Below are 20,574 nucleotides of genomic sequence, written 5' to 3'. Positions count from 1 at the left end.
TCCCTCCCTTGATTCACGAAACCCCCCACGCCCCTCCCACAATTCACGGCACCCCTAAGCCCCTCTTTAGTCCCCCGTATACTCACACACCCCTATCACTACCCAGCTTCCTGCTCTCCTGAACCGTAACTTCCACCACTGGGGAGTCGCTGACGCTGTTTTGCCCACATGCCCCTATCATGCCTCATAGCCCAGCCTCCTGCTCTCATGTACCCTAACTCTCACCCAGTAGGAGGAGACACTGACTAAGGGCCACCATCCTGTACTGCAACGCTGGACCCTCACCCACTGGCAGAAGCTGCACAGTGTCCCCCACCCTCCTCTTTAGTCCCCCTTATGCCCACACACCCCTATCACTACCCAGCCTCCTGTTTTCCTGTGTCGTGACCTCCACCAGTGGGGAGCCGCTGACTCAGAAACTATACTATTGCACACACACACCTAAACAAAACGCACACACAGCCCCTCCCCCCCCCCACACCCACAAATGTCACTGTACCATCCACACTATCAATGTACACCTTACTCTGTAACCGCTTTTTAATTAAACAAAACAATACACCCCCATTCCACATCATATGCTCTCTATGTAACACATTTCACCTATAACTCAAGTTGCAATACAGGCCATCTTTCATACAATTCTAACCATCTTTCTCATATACAAATGTTCACAAATTAAGGGGGCGCAGCCCCTTACGCCGGTGTGAAGAGGCCCGTAGGGCGGGATGAATCATCTAGTTGTATAGTATAAGCGCTCCACCATCTTTTTTCTTTTACTTTGTGATATGTCTAAGGTCCATGATTAGTCATTTTTTATTCCCCCCAAAAAAGTGCTGCTCTCCTACTACTAGCTGCCTGGAATATAATGTTAAAGTTAAAATTAGGGCTTGCACGCAAATTTACCTAAGTGGACTGAGTGCTGCAACAGTGTAGGAGACGTCCACTCCCCTAGGACAAATCTACAATACAAATAACGCACCTTGCACTCGCTTATCTAGCTTAATAATTCATTCATTCATTCATTCATAAAAAATGAGAATCAGAATTTTTGGATAAGGGTTTAGGGTTATCTTTTAGGGACTCCCTCACCTGGAACCTATGGTCAGCCACGGGAGACTGAAGCGGACCAAATGGGAAACACAATGGGGTAAACTTACTAAGCCAAATACGGCAAAAATATTGGTATTCATAAAACAAATATTTTAAGCGTATTCGTATTTTTGGCATCAGACAGTCAAGACTCATACACCCTTAAGGACATTTCCAGCAAACAATTGTTCAGTTTAAAGACTTTCTTGCACAGACTTTTTAGGCATACCCCCCTTTCCCCCATATGCATCATTACCCTTTATCACCCATTGTGTTTCCCATTTGGTCCACTCCAGTTTCCTGTGGCTGACTATAGGTTCCAGGTGAGGGAGTCCCTAAAAGATAACCCTAAACCCTTACCATCGGGTCAGCACAGAGTGATACTGCGCAGGACCAGTCTTAAGATCTTCGAATTAGTAAAAAGCTAGCACTTACAATCAATTAACAATAATAAAATAGCTGTTTTATCCAAAAATTCTGATTTTCATTCTTTATTAATTATTAAGCAACATAAGAGAGCGCAAGGTGTGTTATTTGTATTGCCTGGAATATAAGCCTGCAAGACCCTCTGGAAATCATCCTGGGGCTATGACAACAAAGCACATGACATACAGGCAGAGACATCAGGGGACCGGTGGTAGTCCATCAGAGGCCAGGCGCTGCACATAGGAATGTGTATAACCTGGTGCTCAATAACTGTGCAGAAAGCTGCTGTAACCATAGCAACATTAAGGATTCTAGTATTAACGATTGATTGTGTCGAATTGGTTGCTAGGGGTTACAGCACACAGCTTGCGGCAGGCACTGAACTATGGTGGCCACGTTCTGGAGGACACCTTGAGTCCAGCTGCTCAGTGTTCACCACCGAAAGTTACATCAATATATCAGAGAGTCCTTACTTGACCAGCTCTTTGTGCAGATCCGGGCAGGTCATACCATCGTGGGTACTGCCCCCCGAGTCGGAGAACACCGGGGACCCGTCCATGGGGAGCAGGACTCTCATGGCTTTGCTGGCCGAGTGGTGGAAATCGGCCACTTCCATCAGGCGACGCTTCATCTGTTTCAGCAGGTGTGTGTTGGCCGAGCTGCTGAAGAACCTCTTCCCGATACAGCCATCGACCGGCAACCTGGGCACCGAACAAACATAACGAGATGTTCTAGACGGTACGCAGAGCAAAGCCATCAGCGTTACATCAGCGGCTACTAAGCCGTCTTACCCGTACTGTGGTCCCGGCCGGTTGAGGTAAAGGAGGAAAAACTTCTGCCAGAAAAAGGGTAACAGGGGGTGATCTGCGGGCGTTGCCATGGCTTGGTGAGCCCAGCGGTAGATCATCAGCCTCTGTACAGAGGGCACGATGGGCAACTTCAGCTGCTGCTGTGCTTTCTGCAAGGGGTAGAGCGACCACGGTGACATACAAGCAAGGAAACACACACACCGTAATATCCCAGACAGACAGTATGGGCCATCTAATAACCAATACAAGCATGAGTTACCTATGATGCCAAACAATGTAGTCTAAGATACAGGACAAGGGAGCCCCTCTCTGATACAGGACAAGGCAGCCCCTCTCTGATACAGGACAAGGTAGCCCCTCTCTAAGATACAGGACAAGGTAGCCCCTCTCTAAGATACAGGACAAGGTAGCCCCTCTCTAAGATACAGGACAAGGTAGCCCCTCTCTAAGATACAGGACAAGGTAGATCCTCTCTGATACAGGACAAGGGAGCCCCTCTCTAAGATACAAGACAAGGGAGCCCCTCTCTAAGATACAGGACAAGGGAGCCCCTCTCTAAGATACAGGACAAGGTAGCCCCTCTCTAAGATACAGGACAAGGTAGCCCCTCTCTAAGATACAGGACAAGGTAGATCCTCTCTGATACAGGACAAGGGAGCCCCTCTCTAAGATACAAGACAAGGGAGCCCCTCTCTAAGATACAGGACAAGGGAGCCCCTCTCTAAGATACAGGACAAGGGAGCCCCTCTCTAAGATACAAGACAAGGGAGCCCCTCTCTAAGATACAGGACAAGGGAGCCCCTCTCTAAGATACAAGACAAGGGAGCCCCTCTCTAAGATACAGGACAAGGGAGCCCCTCTCTAAGATACAGGACAAGGGAGCCCCTCTCTAAGATACAGGACAAGGGAGCCCCTCTCTAAGATACAAGACAAGGGAGCCCCTCTCTAAGATACAGGACAAGGGAGCCCCTCTCTAAGATACAAGACAAGGGAGCCCCTCTCTAAGATACAAGACAAGGGAGCCCCTCTCTAAGATACAGGACAAGGGAGCCCCTCTCTAAGATACAAGACAAGGGAGCCCCTCTCTAAGATACAGGACAAGGGAGCCCCTCTCTAAGATACAAGACAAGGGAGCCCCTCTCTAAGATACAAGACAAGGGAGCCCCTCTCTAAGATACAGGACAAGGGAGCCCCTCTCTAAGATACAAGACAAGGGAGCCCCTCTCTAAGATACAGGACAAGGGAGCCCCTCTCTAAGATACAGGACAAGGGAGCCCCTCTCTAAGATACAGGACAAGGGAGCCCCTCTCTAAGATACAGGACAAGGGAGCCCCTCTCTAAGATACAGGACAAGGGAGCCCCTCTCTAAGATACAGGACAAGGGAGCCCCTCTCTAAGATACAGGACAAGGGAGCCCCTCTCTAAGATACAGGACAAGGGAGCCCCTCTCTAAGATACAAGACAAGGGAGCCCCTCTCTAAGATACAAGACAAGGGAGCCCCTCTCTAAGATACAAGACAAGGGAGCCCCTCTCTAAGATACAGGACAAGGGAGCCCCTCTCTAAGATACAAGACAAGGGAGCCCCTCTCTAAGATACAAGACAAGGGAGCCCCTCTCTAAGATACAGGACAAGGGAGCCCCTCTCTAAGATACAGGACAAGGGAGCCCCTCTCTAAGATACAAGACAAGGGAGCCCCTCTCTAAGATACAAGACAAGGGAGCCCCTCTCTAAGATACAAGACAAGGGAGCCCCTCTCTAAGATACAGGACAAGGGAGCCCCTCTCTAAGATACAAGACAAGGGAGCCCCTCTCTAAGATACAAGACAAGGGAGCCCCTCTCTAAGATACAAGACAAGGGAGCCCCTCTCTAAGATACAGGACAAGGGAGCCCCTCTCTAAGACAAGACTTTAACCCAAAGGCAACGGGTGCCGGACGGGGTCCAGACAGTCGGGATCCCGACAGGCATTCACCCGACGTCGGGATCCCGACTGTCAAAACAACGACAGCTACCCGCTATTTTCCCTCGTGGGGGTCCACGACCCTCATAGAGGGAGAATAGAATAGGTGGCTCGCATAGCGAGCCACCGTGCCCGCAGCGTGGCGAGCGCAGCAAGCTCGCAAGGGGCTTAGTTGTGCTCACCATGCTGTCTTGGTCCAGCCAGTCGGGGTCCGGATAATGACTGTCGGGATCCGGACTGTCGGACCCCTGTACCACACCCAAGGCAACCAAATATATTACAAAGTCCTCCTAATGTGCATAAAAGGAGATCCCTTATGCTGTGTACACACGGTCCGATTTCCTTTCCGATGTTGACGATATAGTCAACATCGGATCGGCATCGGATGCAGATCGCAAGGGTTTTAACCCTTGCGATCCCGATCCGATCCCGATGCGCGTTCACATATCGGAAGCCGGAAAGTCTTGGCTGCCTTGTCTATATAGTGCAGATCTGCACTATATAGTCAAGATAGGATGCAAATCGGATGTGCCTTAAGATCCTATCCACGATCCTATCTGATCAGATCGTGGATAGACACATCTAACGTGTGTACACACCATAAGTTACATATAAAATGATATTGATAATATAATATACAAGAGTAAACAGTATACAAGACAGACCCTACATCATGCAAGTGTCAACTAAAGATAGACGACAAAATAGAATTACTAAAAATACAAGACACATAACCAAAGAGAAAGGCCAAGAGATAACCTACTCCTAACACAAAATCCCTCTCACTAAAACCCCTTCCAGATCAGTGTGTAAATGTGGGTACTGCGGTGATCCTATCAACACCTTCCACCATGACTGTGAAGTATGCTGAGATACCTTCAGCGCCTGATCCGGACTGATGGACGAATTGTTGAGCAGCTCATATTCCACTACTCGGCGCAGCTGGGAATCTTCCTCAAACAGAGACTCGGTCATCAGCACAGTCCAGGAGAACCAGATCTGGGGGAGAGATGGGTGACAGGAGAGGAAGGAACGCTTTACCTATAGAAGCAGCAGCAGGCTAGCAAGCTAGAGATGAGAACTTCATGCTAAATAACAAGCCCAGGTGTCTGAGAGAGGGCTCTGATAACCTACCTTGTACCAGGACGAGGTGGACACAAGAAGCACTTACCACTGGGGTCTAGGTCTCCTGGATTTGAGCTATTGACAATACTGTATTGCCTTCAGCTCCCTATGGCTCTTCCATAAAGCAGAAAGAGCACACAGTGGCCAGATTCTACAATATTTACAGGACTACTTCCAACACAGAATTACTCCACCAGTACCTGAGAGGGGTTGTAGTTGTTATCGATGAAAGATGGAGTCACATTGCCAGCCACGAACCAGCCGACAAAGGAGGAGAGAATACCACGATCGCAGTGATAACCCAGCGCGTCCTGCAAGAGGAAAGTTCACATATTGTGTATTGCAGTGAGGTGACTCCGCCCTCTCCCACCCCACTGTATTGCACTGGGGTGACTCCACCCTCTCCCACCCGCTGTATTGCACTGGAGTGGCTCCGCCCCCTCCCGTCCCGCTGTATTGCACTGGAGTGGCTCCGCCCCCTCCCGTCCCGCTGTATTGCACTGGGGTGACTCCACCCCGCTGTATTGGACTGGAGTGGCTCCACCCCCTGCTGTCTCGCTGTATTGCACTGGAGTGGCTGCGCCCCCTCACGTCCCCATGTATTGCACTGGGATGACTCCACCCCGCTGTATTGGACTGGAGTGGCTCCTCCCCCTCCCGTCCCGATGTATTGCACTGGGGTGACTCTGCCCCCTCCAGCCCCGCTGTATTGCACTGGGGTGACTCCACCCCCCTCTCACCCGCTGTATTGCACTGGAGTTACTCCGCCCCCCTCCCGCCCCACTGTATTGCACTGGAGTGCCTCCGCCCCCTCCCATCCCGATGTATTGCACTGGGGTGACTCCGCCCCCTCCCGATGTACTGCACTGGGGTGACTCAGCCCCCCTCCCGCCCCACTGTATTGCACTGGGGTGACTCCGCCCCCTCCCACCCTCTGTATTGCACTGGGGTGACTCCTCCCCCCTCCCGCCCCACTGTATTGCACTGGGGTGACTCCGCCCCCTTACGTCCCAATGTATTGCACTGGGGTGAGTCCGCCCCCTCCCGCCCGCTGTATTGCACTGGGATGACTCCACCCCGCTGTACTGGCTCCGCCCCAATGTATTGCACTGGGGTAACTCTGCCCCCTGCAGCCCCGCTGTATTGCACTGGGGTGACTCCGCCCCCTCCCACCCTCTGTATTGCACTGGGGTGACTCCTCCCCCCTCCCGCCCCACTGTATTACACTGGGGTGACTCCGCCCCCCTCCCTGTTTTACCTTGTGTTGCTGGTAGATCAGTTTCTGCATGCATTCCTCTTGTGCGTATCTGAACGCTGACTTGCACAGCTGGTCCATGAGGAGGAGGCTGCTCTTATCCCTGTTCCAGTGCTGCTGGCTTATGAGAACCTGCGTCCAGAACTCCAGCACCGCCGCTGGGCCCACATCGTTAGGACTGGTGCTAGAGGCAATATGGGCCTGTGGAACAAGCGAAGAAGCACTGGTCAGGTCTCCGAAGTCTAGACAGGTCCATGACACAATCATCCCATTCCCTGTGCACCCCGTGTCCTGGGCCATCTGTCCGTTATCTCCCCAGCACTAACCATCTCCTGTACACTTAGGGCCTTATTCAGAACTGCGATTATCAAATGACTGCGCATGCACAAACCGTGCATGCGTGAGCCTGAATAGCCACAGAAAGTGCGTATGGATCCTAAACGCAAAGCAGAAGGCGGTTGGCTGACAGAAAGAAGGCGTTAGGGGGTATTTTCTGGGAGTGGCAGGAAAAAACTGAGGCGTGGCAAAGTGGTTTAAGGGAGGGTCTGTGACGTCAGCACCGGTCACAATCAGATGGATTCTGACGCAGAGTTGTGGAAGCGCCAGAGATACGCACATTTGTGCAGACTGGGAAAATCATTAATAGGTTTGGAAATTGCGTATGGATTTTCAGGTCGACTAAGGGCCTGATTCAGAAACGCCACCTTGCAGATGAAGGGCCTGATTCAGAAACGCCCCCTGCTGACGGAATGCCCCCCCCCCCTAGATAGCTGCGGTGTAAGGTTTCCTCAAGGCGCCCCGACAGAACTAAGAATTATCCATGTACAGTATATTCACAGATGGTAGAACCAAACCGTGTATTAAGCTTATTCTGACGTTTATGTTCATTGTTTTCTTCTAAACTAAACTTCACCCGGAAAGGCGCAGGTTCAGTGAAATCTGTGTCTTTTGTTAGAAGCAGCCACGTATTAGGCTGACGGAGGCTCGAGGCAGCTTATTGGAACTCATTTAATTCTTCCACCAGCAACACAATTATCTCCGACCAATGATCGCGGCTAATTGAATATCGGCCTAAATCTCTGTATTGTGTTTTTGATGTTTGTAAAGAGAATTCTGCTAAATAAATCACTATATAAAGAAAATTAAATTATTGTTATTAGAATTATTAAATTAACTGTGGTACTTATTCACCGGTCACCTGTGCTTAAGCATTGATATGGTGAAAACCTGATTGCTAGGCTACCTTGGATTGGGAAACACTGTCCTGTGTCCAAGCATCATCCCATTGCCCTGATTATCATCCTCTGAATCACCTGGGGGTCCTTGTGCATTTCATCCCTTGAACTACACCAGCCCTTGAATCATCGCTCCCGTTGTACATCTCCAAACCCTGCATTACCAAATTATATCACCCACTGAGCTAAGTCACGTAATGATTTAATGCCCCTGGATCAGATCATTTCCTGCGCGTTTTGCCCCGGGCCTAGAGCAACACTCTCTGTGCCGGACATTTCACCTGAATCATGTTTGTAAGAAGTTTGACGTTTTCTCCGTAGTTTATAGAGGTGAGGTGCTGGGTTACTCTGTGAGTCACCTGCATGGTCATCCCCTGGGGCACACCGCTGTCCAGCTGCAGGAAGAGGTGGATGTAGGACAGAAACCTGCAATAAAGCAAGTACATGCATCACTGTAACAAGGTGTGGGGGGTACTGTATACATATCAACACACGTTGTTTGCCTGTGTCTTTTATATTATTATACCCGTTTAAGAGCTAATTCAGCGAATCTGCAAATCAAGCGAATGTTGAATGACTGCGTACAGTACAGCATTGCGCATGAGCGAGGGTGAGTAGCAAAAAAAAAAATGTGTATGGACTAAAAAACGCAAAAGCAGTGGAGATTGATTGACAGGAAGCTGGTGTTCACTGGCAGATTAAGGATCCATGATGAATTAGGCCCCTATATACAGAAGGTTCTGGGGTTCCCGGGTCCTGGACATCTCGTACATGAAAAAGGGATTTGTGTACTTACTGTTAAATCCTTTTCTCCGATTCCACAGGTGGCACTGGAGATCTACAGTGGGGAATAGAGGGCGACCACTAGGAGCTTGGGCACTATAATAATTATAACAGTGTGGCTAGCTCCTCCCCTCTACTTCCCCCTGCCTGGCAGTCTAAAGAATTGTGCCCGGAGGAGGCTGGAAGATGCAACATACTTCCGAGAGGAGGGTAACCATCACACTTAAAACATGCACACTAGAAACTGTAGGACAGAAGAAATAGAAATTACTTTCAAACAGAGTCAACCAAACAACTGAAGTGACCAGGGGTTTTCACTAACAACCTGAATTACCCTGTAATAACTGTCCTGTATATCTGAACTGAAGGAAGAGCAGCGCCGGGAGGGCGTCCAGTGCCACCTGTGGAATCGGAGAAAAGGATTTAACAGTAAGTACACAAATCCCTTTTTCTCCTTCATCCACTAGGTGGCACTGGAGATCTACAGTGGGGACGTCCCAGAGCTCCCATTACGGGCGGGACGGCGCTGAGATCCTTCCAACACTGCGCGGCCAAACTGTGAAGCTTGGGCCGCAAAAGTATCAAATCTATAAAATTTGATAAAGGTTCTTTGTCCGGACCAAGTGGCGGCCCTACACAATTGCAGAACCGAGACCCCTCGGGCAGCCGCCCATGAAGGACCTACTGAGCGTGTGGAGTGTGCCGTAATAGGCGAAGGAGGCGCTTGTGATGCCGTCACATATGCCTGTCTGATTGTAAGGCGAATCCATCTGGTTAAAGCCTGTTTGGAGGCAGGCCAACCTCTTTTTGAGATGTCATAAAGTACAAATAGAGAATCGGTCTTTCTCACAGAAGCGGTTCTGGAAATGTAGATTCTGAGGGCCCGTACCACGTCCAGGTATTTAGAATCACTGGAATCCTCTGTAAACGCAGGAACCACAATGGGCTGGTTTATGTGGAACGAGGACACCACTTTTGGTAAGAAAGACGCCTTTGTCCGTAACTCTGCTCTGTCTTCGTGAAAAATAAGAAATGGTGGGCGACATGATAATGCGCTCAAATCTGAAACCCGCCTAGCTGAGGCTAAGGCCAGCAGAAGAACTGTCTTCCATGTTAGGTATTTTAATTCCACTACCTCTAACGGTTCAAACAGCGGAGACTGTAGAAACGAGAGGACTAGATCGAGATCCCATGGTGATGTAGGAGTCTGGAAGGGAGGTTGAATTCTCAACACTCCCTGAAAGAAAGTTTGCACCTGTGGCAGCAGGGCTAATTTTCTCTGAAAATAAATGGAAAGAGCAGAGACTTGGACTTTCAGGGTTCCCAGGCGTAAACCTGCAGTAAGGCCCGCCTGGAGGAAGAGTAGAAGACGCGCCAATTTGAAAAATCTTGGTGATACGCTACGACTCTCACACCATGAAATGTACGCCCTCCATATGCGATGGTAATGAATGGAGGTGACTTCCTTCCTAGCTCGTAACATAGTAGGAATCACTGCTGAAGGAATCCCAGCTCTTCTTAGGATTGTCCTCTCAGTAGCCAGGCCGTAAAATGAAGCCGCTGTAAGTCCGGATGGACGAAGGGACCTTGTGACAGCAGGTCGTGCTGCAGCGGTAGAGGCCATGGTTCGTCTACTAGTAGAGCTGTGAGCGTGGTGTACCACGACCTGCGAGGCCAGTCCGGTGCTATTAGAAGCACTGTGACTGATTCTCTGCGAATGCGTTGCAGAATTCGTGGTAACATTGGAAATGGCGGGAAGATGTAAACAAACTGGTAACGCCAGGGCATCGTCAGCGCATCTATCCCTTCCGCTGCTGGATCCCGCGTCCGTGCACAATATCTCGGAAGCTGGTGGTTGTTGCGGGAGGCCATCAGGTCGATCTGAGGGCATCCCCACCGATGTATGAGTCTCTGGAAGACCTGTTGATGAAGCTTCCATTCTCCCTGGTGAATGTCGTGTCGACTGAGATAGTCGGCTTCCCAGTTCTCTACTCCTGGGATGAATACCGCTGAGATTGCTTGGAGGTGATCCTGCGCCCAGAGTAATATTCGGCTGACCTCCTTCATTGCGGCGTGACCGTGTTCCTCCCTGTTTGTTTACATATGCTACTGCTGTAGCATTGTCGGATTGTACTCTGACTGCTTTGCTCCGAAGAAGATCCGAGGCTTCCAGCAGAGCATTGTATATTGCTCTGAGTTCCAGAATGTTTATCGGGAGTAAGGCTTCCAGTGGGGACCACAGACCTTGGAATTGATGTTCGAGCACGACTGCTCCCCAACCGCGGAGACTGGCATCCATGGTGAGAACCGTCCAGTCCCATATTCCAAATCGCTTCCCCTGAAGAAGATTTCGGGAGGTGAGCCACCACGTCAATGAGAGGCGCGCCCGAGGAGATAGAGTGATTCTCCGATGGAGTGTGAGATGAGAACCTGACCACTGACGGAGTAGGCAGAGCTGGAATGGTCTTGAACGGAACCGACCGTACTGGACCGCTTCGAATGTCGCTACCATTTTTCCCAACAGGCGGATGCACAGAAACACTGTGACCTGTCTGTGTTGTAGCACTGACCGAACCAAGAGTTGAAGAGAAGTAATCTTGTCCTCTGGTAAGTAGATCTTCTGTTGTACCGTATCCAGTATCATTCCTAGGAACAGTAACCTCTGTGAGGGTTGGAGTTGAGATTTTTGATAGTTGAGCATCCAGCCGTGCTGTATCAGTATCTCCTGTGTGCGACTGATGTTGGATAGAAGGATGTCTGCAGATGGCGCCTTCAGAAGAAGGTCGTCGAGATATGGCACTACCGTGATCCCTTGGGATCTGAGGAGCTGCATCATAACGGCCATGATCTTTGTGAAGATCCGGGGTGCCGATGACAGCCCGAACGGTAGCGCTTGAAATTGGAAGTGGTTGTCTCTGATGGCGAATCTTAGAAACGCCTGATGAGGCGGCCAAATTGGTATGTGCAGGTAAGCGTCCTTGATGTCTAGAGACACCAAGAACTCTTCCTGCTCCAAACCTGCTATGACTGATTGTAAAGATTCCATTCTGAACTTTACCACTCTCAGGTAGGGGTTGAGATGTTTTAGGTTCAGAATGGGTCGTGTGGAGCCGTCCGGCTTCGGCACGAGGAAAAGGGTAGAATAAAAGCCCTGTGTTCTTTGTTCCAAGGGAACCGGGATAATTACTCCCATCCGACAGAGCTTTTGAACTGCCTTCAAAAGGGCTGCACCTTTGTCGAGAGAAGCTGCCAAACCGGTTGTGAAAAAACGGTTTGGAGGCTTCTTTTGAAAATCTATCTTGCATCCGTAGGTCACAGATTCTGTGACCCAAGCATCCTGACTGGAGAGACACCAGACCTGATGATAGAGGCGCAGCCGCGCCCCCACCCTGGTGTCCCCTAAGTGGGGCTGAGGTGTGTCATGAAGAGGGTTTTGGGGCCGGTTTGGCGTCCTGGTGTGCTGTGGAAGCGACACCTCTTCCCCGACCTCTGTATCCTCTGCCACCAGAAAGGCCAACTCTCGCACGCCCCCGGAATCTTGCCGTAGGGCGAAAGGATCGAAAGGACGGTCCCTGAAAGGGCCTCCTAGGAGGAGGAGGAGGGGCTGCAGAAGGTAAGAAAGATGATTTCCCCCCCGTGGCCTGGGAAATCATCTTGTCTAGCTCCGGCCCAAACAAACACTCCCCCTGAAAGGGCAGAGCCTCCACTGCTCTTTTAGATTCCGCATCTGCCTGCCATTGGCGTAGCCAGAGGGCTCTGCGAGCCGAAATGGACAGAGCGGAGATCTATTTGCCCTTAGAGGGCAAAACGTTGCACCCAGCTCCCCGGGCACATTCTAAGACTGCCAGGCAGGGGGAAGTAGAGGGGAGGAGCTAGCCACACTGTTATAATTATTATAGTGCCCAAGCTCCTAGTGGTCGCCCTCTATTCACCACTGTAGATCTCCAGTGCCACCTAGTGGATGAAGGAGAAACAAGCATTTTTTTTTTTAGTAAACACATATTTTAGTTATACCCCCTTCACCCCTGCAGCTAAACCCCAGGTTCATACACATGATCGCGCATCAACCCAGGATATCTGCATATATGTTAGGAAGCAACCCGGGACTAAAGGGGCCGATTCGGAATTCTCTATCAGACCCCCGGAGCGAACGCCTTCGGCGAGTTTCACACACGCCAGGGAGTTTGCTCAATGGTGGGCGGTAAGGGGGCGGGCAGGGGGTGAATGCAGGGGACCACCCAGCTTTTTTAGGTGCATCCCTACAAAAACGGTGGGCGCACCCACAGAAACGCTGGGCGAACACGTGTGTGTCCATGCATTCTCGGGTTGGGCAGCTGACAGATAGCGGTCACCCAGAGTGAAGGCTGAAAAAAAACCATTGGATGGTGAGCATCACATGCTAGTGTGGGTATTGCCTCGGCAGGAGGGCGGAAGGGATTTGCTCTCGACAAAGGTCATGGAGCGGAGGCCTGGGAATGTGCGGGGTCTAGCAAGCCGGTCTGAAATCGGCATTACACGTCTCAAACACTGTTATGCAATGGTTGCCAGCCATTGGATGCTGCGTTCCGATGTCCATCCGATGGCTAACTGCTTGCTGACCCCTAGACGTCTTGCGACGCCTGCGAAAATCCATTCGCTTCTGCACATGGTCTGCGGCTCGCAAAGATTAGAAAATAACCTAAAAGAAAACTTATAGACTGAGAGCGGGCGCGGGGAGCGTGAGCTCCGTGAACATCCTACTTAACCCCTTCCTGACGGAGCCTGTTTTTGCCTTCCTGACAGAGCCCTTTTTTTCAAATCTGGCATGTATCACTTAAGTGGGGATAACTTTTTTTTGCTTTTACTTATCCCAGTGATTTTGAGATTGTTTTCTCGTGACACATTGTACTTCAAGTTAGTGGTAAATTTTGGTCGATACAGTCTGTGTTTTTTTGTGAAAAATTCCAAAATGTCGTAAAAAAATGGAAAATTTTGCGATTTGCAAAATGTTAAATTTTCTGCTTTTGAGACAAATAATCATACCACTCAAAATAGTTAATAACTAACATAGACCATATGTATACTTTATGTTGCCATCATTATTTCAACCTCATTTTCATTTTTTTGGACACTAGGAGGCTTAAAATATGAATAGCAAATTCTCAAATTTTCAAGAAAATTTCAAACTCTGATTTTTTTAGGGACCAGTTCAGTTCTGATGTGACTTTGAGGGACTTGTATGTGAGACACCCCCATAAATGATGCCATTTCAAAAAGTGCACCCCTCACAGTATTCAAAACAGCATTTTGGAAGTTTGTTAACCCTTTAGGTGTTTCACAAGAATTAAAACAAAGTGTAGGTGAAATTTCAAAATTTCATTTTTTTGGCAGATTTTCAATTTTAATACATTTTTCTAAGGAACACAGTAGATTTTACTAGAGAAATGTGACTAAAAATTGATTCCCCCAATTCTTTTGTTTTCATAAATATCTTATATGTGGCCCTAGTGTGCACGGTGACCAAACCACAGGCTTCATAATAGAAGGAGCACCTACTTGATTTTGGAGCCTCCTTTTTATGAGATTATTTTTTAGGCACCATGTAGGTTTATAGGCACCATAAGATGCTAAAAGTTAGGAACCTCCCCCACAAGTGACCCCATTTTGCAAACTACACCCTTCAGGGAATTCATCTAGGGGTATAGTGTACATTTCAAACCCCCAGGGGTTTCACCAATTTTGATACAACTGGGCTGTGCAAATGAAAAAATGTAATTTTTCATTTTCACAGCTCAGTTGTATCAAAATTGGTGAAACCCCTGGGGGTTTGAAATGTACACTATACCCCTTGTTGAATTCCCTTAAGGGTGTAGTTTGCAAAATGGGGTCACTTGTGGGGGGGTTCCACTGTATGGGTGCTTCAGGGGTCATTCAACCAGAATCTGTGCTGCAAAATCCAAATATCACTCCTTCCCTTCTGAGTCCTGCCATGCACCCAACTGATATTTTTTGGTCACATGTGAGGCATTGCCATACTCGGGAGAAATTGGGGCACAGATTTTGGGGTGCTTTGTCTCCTTCATTCCTTGTGAAAATGAAAAATTTTGAGCCAGAACTGCATTTTTGTGTAAAAAAATGTAATTTTTTACACAAAAATGCATTTCTGGCTCAAAATTTTTCATTTTCACAAGGAATGAAGGAGACAAAGCACCCCAAAATCTGTGCCCCAATTTCTCCCGAGTACGGCAATGCCTCACATGTGACCAAAAAATACCATTTGGGTGCATGGCAGGACTCAGAAGGGAAGGAGTGATATTTGGTGGTGGAATGAATGGTGGGTGCTATGTCGCATTAGCAAGACCCCCGAAGCACCAATACAGTGGAACCCCCCCACATGTGACCCCATTTTGCTCACCAGCTTTGGGAGGGGGGCTGGCGCTGCGGCTGGTGGGGGGGGTGGGAGGGGTGCTGGCACTGCGGCAGCCGGGTGGGTGGGAGGGGGGGCTGCCGGGTGGGAGGGGGGGGGGGACTGGCGATCGGTGGTGATCGGTGCTGTACTTAACAGCACCGATCACCACCGATCACTGTGTTACCGAGCGGCTTAGCCGCCGGTAACACAGAAAACACTGTGATTGGCTGTTCACATTTGAACAGCCAATAACAGCGATCGCTGATTGGGAATCAGGGACAGCAGACATCTCCAAACTGTCACCGCGTCTATAGACGCGGTGACAGTTAAAACCATGACGTATATATACGTCTCCGGTCGGGAAGTACCTCCCGACCATGACGTATATATACGTCATATGTCGGGAATATCTTTCTATCTATCTATATATATATATATATATATATATATATATATATATATATATATATATATATATATATATATATATATATACACATATATACACACACACACACACACACACACACACACACATATATAATTCAGTGTGTCTTTTTTTTTTACTTTTACAGCAGCTCATGCTGCTGCTGCTGCTGCTGCTGAGCCTGGCGGGGGGGGGCGGGAGGGGGGAGCGCTGCGTGCGCTCAGCGCTTCCCCTACTGAGGACCTGCCGGGCTGCCGGGTGAGTGGGTGGGGGGGCTCCTGCTCATCGGTGGTGATCGGTGCTGTATTTAACAGCACCGATCACCGCCGTTTTCTGTGTTACCGAGCGGCTTAGCCGCCGGTAACACAGGAAACGCTGTGAATGGCTGTTCAGATTTGAACAGCCAATCACAGCGATCGCCGACCGGGGGGGGCATCCCTGCCCCCCCTGGGCGGCGAGGGGGGATGTCTGCTGTCAGGGACAGCAGACATCTCCTAACTGTCACCGCGTCTATAGACGCGGTGACAGTTAGAAGCCATGACGTATATATACGTCATGTGTCGGGAAGTACATCCCGGCCATGACGTATATATACGTCAAATGTCGGGAAGGGGTTAAATATCCTGCCCCGGGACCTGTGGACGGTGTATGCATGCCCCCACTGTCTCCATAGATGCTTCTTTGCCATCTGTGCTCCCCGCAGCTCTCCTCGACGGCTTGTGGAGTCGCCGATCGGTGGGGCCTGCTGTGCCTCGCGCATCTACTTCAGGCGTCGGCGCCATCTTGGATCCTCCGGCAGCTCCGACTACACGTGGGAGCCTTTGGTGTGCTGCTCCGGTGCCCGACTGCGCTGCTGCTGTTGGCTGGGTGAAAAGGCGGGTGGGGGCGGCCGGTGACTCTCCGGAGGATAAGCGGGAGAGAGTGGGAGCTGTCTCCTTTGAGGCACGCCGCTCGGCCGCACGGAGAGGCTGGCACCATCCTGCTTGTCTGTCCCCAGAGCTGCGGTACATATATAGATCTGATCCTGCGCTGGGCTTGGCGGGTACCTCTCACCTATACCTGCTGGAACCTGTAAGTCTCACACCATCTGGACTGTACTACGCTAATGTGTTACCAGTGACACTGATTTCCCCTTAAGTTGTTGCCCTTCATAATCCTGACAACGTGCTGGCCGTCGCCTTTCTACAGCTAAGGGTCGACTTTATTGTAGATTACACTTCTACTGCCTACTGTGTGGTGTGTGCTGCCCTGTTTGAGACCTTGGTGCAGACTTTTTGTCCTCCAATTAACTATTTCGTCGAAATGGAGATGGCGCTGTGTCGGATCCTGCAAGCTATTGCCTCTTCTACAGATAGGCTTATCAACCAACTCAATACTTTGCAGCAGGCTACGGTCTCTACTCCCTACAATAATGCAGCACCTGCTGAAGCACCAGAAGTCACTATATCCACGCGTTGTGTCAGCGCATCTTATAGGACTTCTACTTCTCTAGAAATCCGTGATATGCAACCACAAGATCCTGGCTCAATAATTGAAAATTTGCCTACAGCTCTGCTTCACTGCTCTATATTCGCTGATGCCCGCCCGGGATCGTCCCACTCTCCTATAATGTATCAGACATCATCTTGGAATTGCTTGTACTCCTATTGTGGAACTTATCCTACTTTTCCACCTGCCGCTGACGAAGACCCGGACCCTATGGATGCCTGCCTGGGACCGTCCCACTCTCCTAAACTGTATCCGACACCATTCTGGAATTGCTTGTACTCCTTTGGTGGAACTTATCCTACTTTTCCAGTTGCTGCTGACGAAGACCCGGACCCTATGGACCTCTCTTCCCCTGGTTTTGAAAAATGGCCAGATTGAGAATACACACCACATTATAACCTGAGAGATCTCTTGCTGTTTAATACATATTTCGTAATTTTTTGTTATTTGCCAGATGATATCCTCCTCAGTTTTTTTTTAGGGACGTAAGCTTATATTCGATTACATTTCTATGTCTTTCGCTGCGGGGGGGCATGGGGGGTGTGTACGCTTAGTTTAGTTTACTTAAGTTGCCTCTATATTCAAAAAAGTATCCTATTTTCTTTGCCCCTGCTAGTCATTGGTCAATATCATTTTCATTGGATGGGTGGGATGGGTGGGGGGGAATATTTTTAGAAGCATAGTTAGGAGGGTAGGGGTTATGTTAATGGAATCCGGGTATACCTAGGTTGGGGGTAGGTCATACAGGGTGGGGGGTTATGGGGAGGTTTGTTTTGGGTTTTTGCTTTAGTTTAGTTAGTTGGGGGGTCGTTTTCAGGGATCCAGGTACGCCGAGTTGGGGGTGGGTTGTACAGGGTGGGGGGTTATAGGGGTGGTTTGCTTTGGGTTTTTGGATGGGTTATGTTAATTTTCTATTTCTCCTGCTAGACCAGACATTTGACTTTATAATGTCACATGTAGTATACTGATCCTTCTTAATGGGTACTATATTGCCAAGCCAAACTACGTTAGTCACAAGGTTGATATTTGGCTACACTCTAGTGTGGTATTTTACTGTGGACGCGTACGCATACACCTGCTATTCCTGGAACCCAGATGGCGCCTTTGGGTAACGGGGACTTCTATATCCTGTGATGAAACGACTTCATTTAATTTTCTCCACACATAATACCCTTGATCTACTGCGATCTGCAAACACTACTTTTTATTACTGTTGACACTCTGTGTATCATATGTTTTATACGCACCGTTTCTTTATTTCAGTATATGTGGAATTTTTTCTGTGTCTACTACTACACCCTATGCTTACTGTGTGTTGGGTGTTCTGTTTGTTTATTCAAAAAATCACAATAAAAATTACCAAAAAAAAAAAACTTATAGGCCATAAATACTGTAGCTCTCGTGATGCGGAAGTGGCCGGGGAACACAAACGTAGAGAAGCTAGAGTAGCCCACAGATGTATCCCTACAGGATCTGCGCCCCCTACCTCCAATATTCCATCCTGTTACCAGCGTGATCTTTGTGAATTGGGAATGATATAAAAGACTCACAGCTCGTTCTTCAGGAGATAACTCTGACACGGATAAAACATGGGCAGGACTTTATCCAGAATATGGACCACAGCTCGGAGATGTTTGGCCTGTACCAGTTCTCCCAGTAAGGTGACGCCTTCCACACAGAACTTGTCCACACTGCGGGGAACACGAGACAGGCATTGTGTTACTGCATTAAACATCACATAGCCTATACACGAGATCGCACACTATAACATAAACACAATTATACACAGATCAAAAAGGACAGAAAACATTCTATGTACGAATTCTGATTCCCGTCATTGTTGTAGGTGTACACAGAGCCGGAATGTGGCCGAAACTTGTAAAGAGGAGGTCGTGACGGAAAGCTAAAAACATTCCTAAATTAATACACGTCAAGTAATCCGCATGTGTTCGACGCGCTTCGGGCTCGGTTTACGCGTCCGCTCACCGCGATTAAGGCTCAGTGGATCGCTGTGCTTGCCACACTTTATAGAATCAAGTCAACGCTGACGTGGATAGTGGGAGTATGAACAGGTCGGGAGGACGCGTACCGCCGCCGCTCGCAGAGCTCGCTGCACTCACCACGCTTCGGGCAGACATGGATAGTGGGGGTGTTTGAGGAACACATTCACACCTGTCAGGCAGGTTAAAAATGGTCACTGGTTCCCACACAATGTAATAAGCGCTGACACAGCGTTGACTGACTACGCTAACTGCATAACGCTGACTGACTACGCTAACTGCGTAACGCTGACTGACTACGCTAACTGCGTAACGCTGACTGACTACGCTAACTGCGTAACGCTGACTGACTACGCTAACTGCGTAACGCTGACTGACTACGCTAACTGCGTAGCGCTGACTGCGTAACGCTGACTGACTACGCTAACTGCGTAACGCTGACTGACTACGCTAACTGCGTAACGCTGACTGACTACGCTAACTGCGTAACGCTGACTGACTACGCTAACTGCGTAACGCTGACTGACTACGCTAACTGCGTAACGCTGACTGACTACGCTAACTGCGTAACACTGACTGACTACGCTAACTGCGTAACGCTGACTGACTACGCTAACTGCGTAACGCTGACTGACTACGCTAACTGCGTAACGCTGACTGACTACGCTAACTGTGTAACGCTGACTGACTACGCTAACTGCGTAACGCTGACTGACTACGCTATAACTGCAACGCTGACTGACTACGCTATAACTGCAACGCTGACTGACTTTGCTAACTGCGTAAAGCTGACTGACTACGCTAACTGCGTAACACTTACTGACTACGCTAACTGCGTAACACTGACTGACTACGCTAACTGCGTAACTCTGACTGATTACGCTAACTGCGTAACTCTGACTGACTACGCTAACTGCGTAACTCTGACTGACTACGCTATAACTGCGTAACGCTGACTGACTACGCTAACGGCGTAACGCTGACTGACTACGCTAACTGCGTAACGCTGACTGACTACGCTAACTGCGTAACTCTGACTGACTACGCTATAACTGCGTAACGCTGACCGACTACGCTAACGGCGTAACGCTGACTGACTACGCTAACTGCGTAACGCTGACCGACTACACTAACTGCGTAATGCTGACTGACTACGCTAACGGCGTAACGCTGACCGACTACACTAACTGCGTAATGCTGACTACACTAACTGCGCAACGCTGACTGACTACACTAACTGACTACACTAACTGCGTAAGCTCCGGTTAGGCATGAACGTACACACAGTCGCAGAAACAAGCTGACTACGCGCTGATTACACTGGCCGCGGGAACACTACGCTGATTCTGACAGAGACACTAAGCTGACTATGTAACTGCTGCCATGAAACACAAGTACCCAACTCTCTCTGCCATTGTTACATCTGCCCCATCTGCAGCGCAACATGCATTTGTCCATTTGCATGCTTTTTTGCTTTACTAACGATGTTGATTCAGGCCCTATAATTGGGAAATGTCCTTGGCCGAAATGCGAGGGGACATGGTTCATTAACTGGTTGTGGCTGGAAAGTTTGCCTGCATATCGG

General features: G+C 49.2%; 1 protein-coding gene across 1 annotated transcript in view; it reads right to left on the bottom strand.

Annotated features, from left to right (window-relative positions):
* Positions 1–20,574, bottom strand: part of EPG5 (ectopic P-granules 5 autophagy tethering factor) — a 99,500-nt gene that overhangs the window by 40,350 nt on the left and 38,576 nt on the right. The window contains exons 17-23 of the mRNA XM_083155341.1: positions 18,540–18,680; positions 8,185–8,329; positions 6,672–6,869; positions 5,614–5,724; positions 5,165–5,287; positions 2,310–2,476; positions 1,992–2,219 (exon numbers count right to left, since the gene is read on the bottom strand). Coding sequence (XP_083011467.1) covers positions 1,992–2,219; positions 2,310–2,476; positions 5,165–5,287; positions 5,614–5,724; positions 6,672–6,869; positions 8,185–8,329; positions 18,540–18,680 — 1,113 coding nt within the window. The remainder of the gene's footprint in view (positions 1–1,991; positions 2,220–2,309; positions 2,477–5,164; positions 5,288–5,613; positions 5,725–6,671; positions 6,870–8,184; positions 8,330–18,539; positions 18,681–20,574) is intronic.

This window comes from Crinia signifera, chromosome 1 (genome assembly GCF_055691185.1).
Source record: "Crinia signifera chromosome 1, ASM5569118v1, whole genome shotgun sequence".
Classification (NCBI taxonomy): Eukaryota; Metazoa; Chordata; class Amphibia; order Anura; family Myobatrachidae; genus Crinia; species Crinia signifera.
This window is presented reverse-complemented; position numbering and strand designations above follow the sequence as displayed.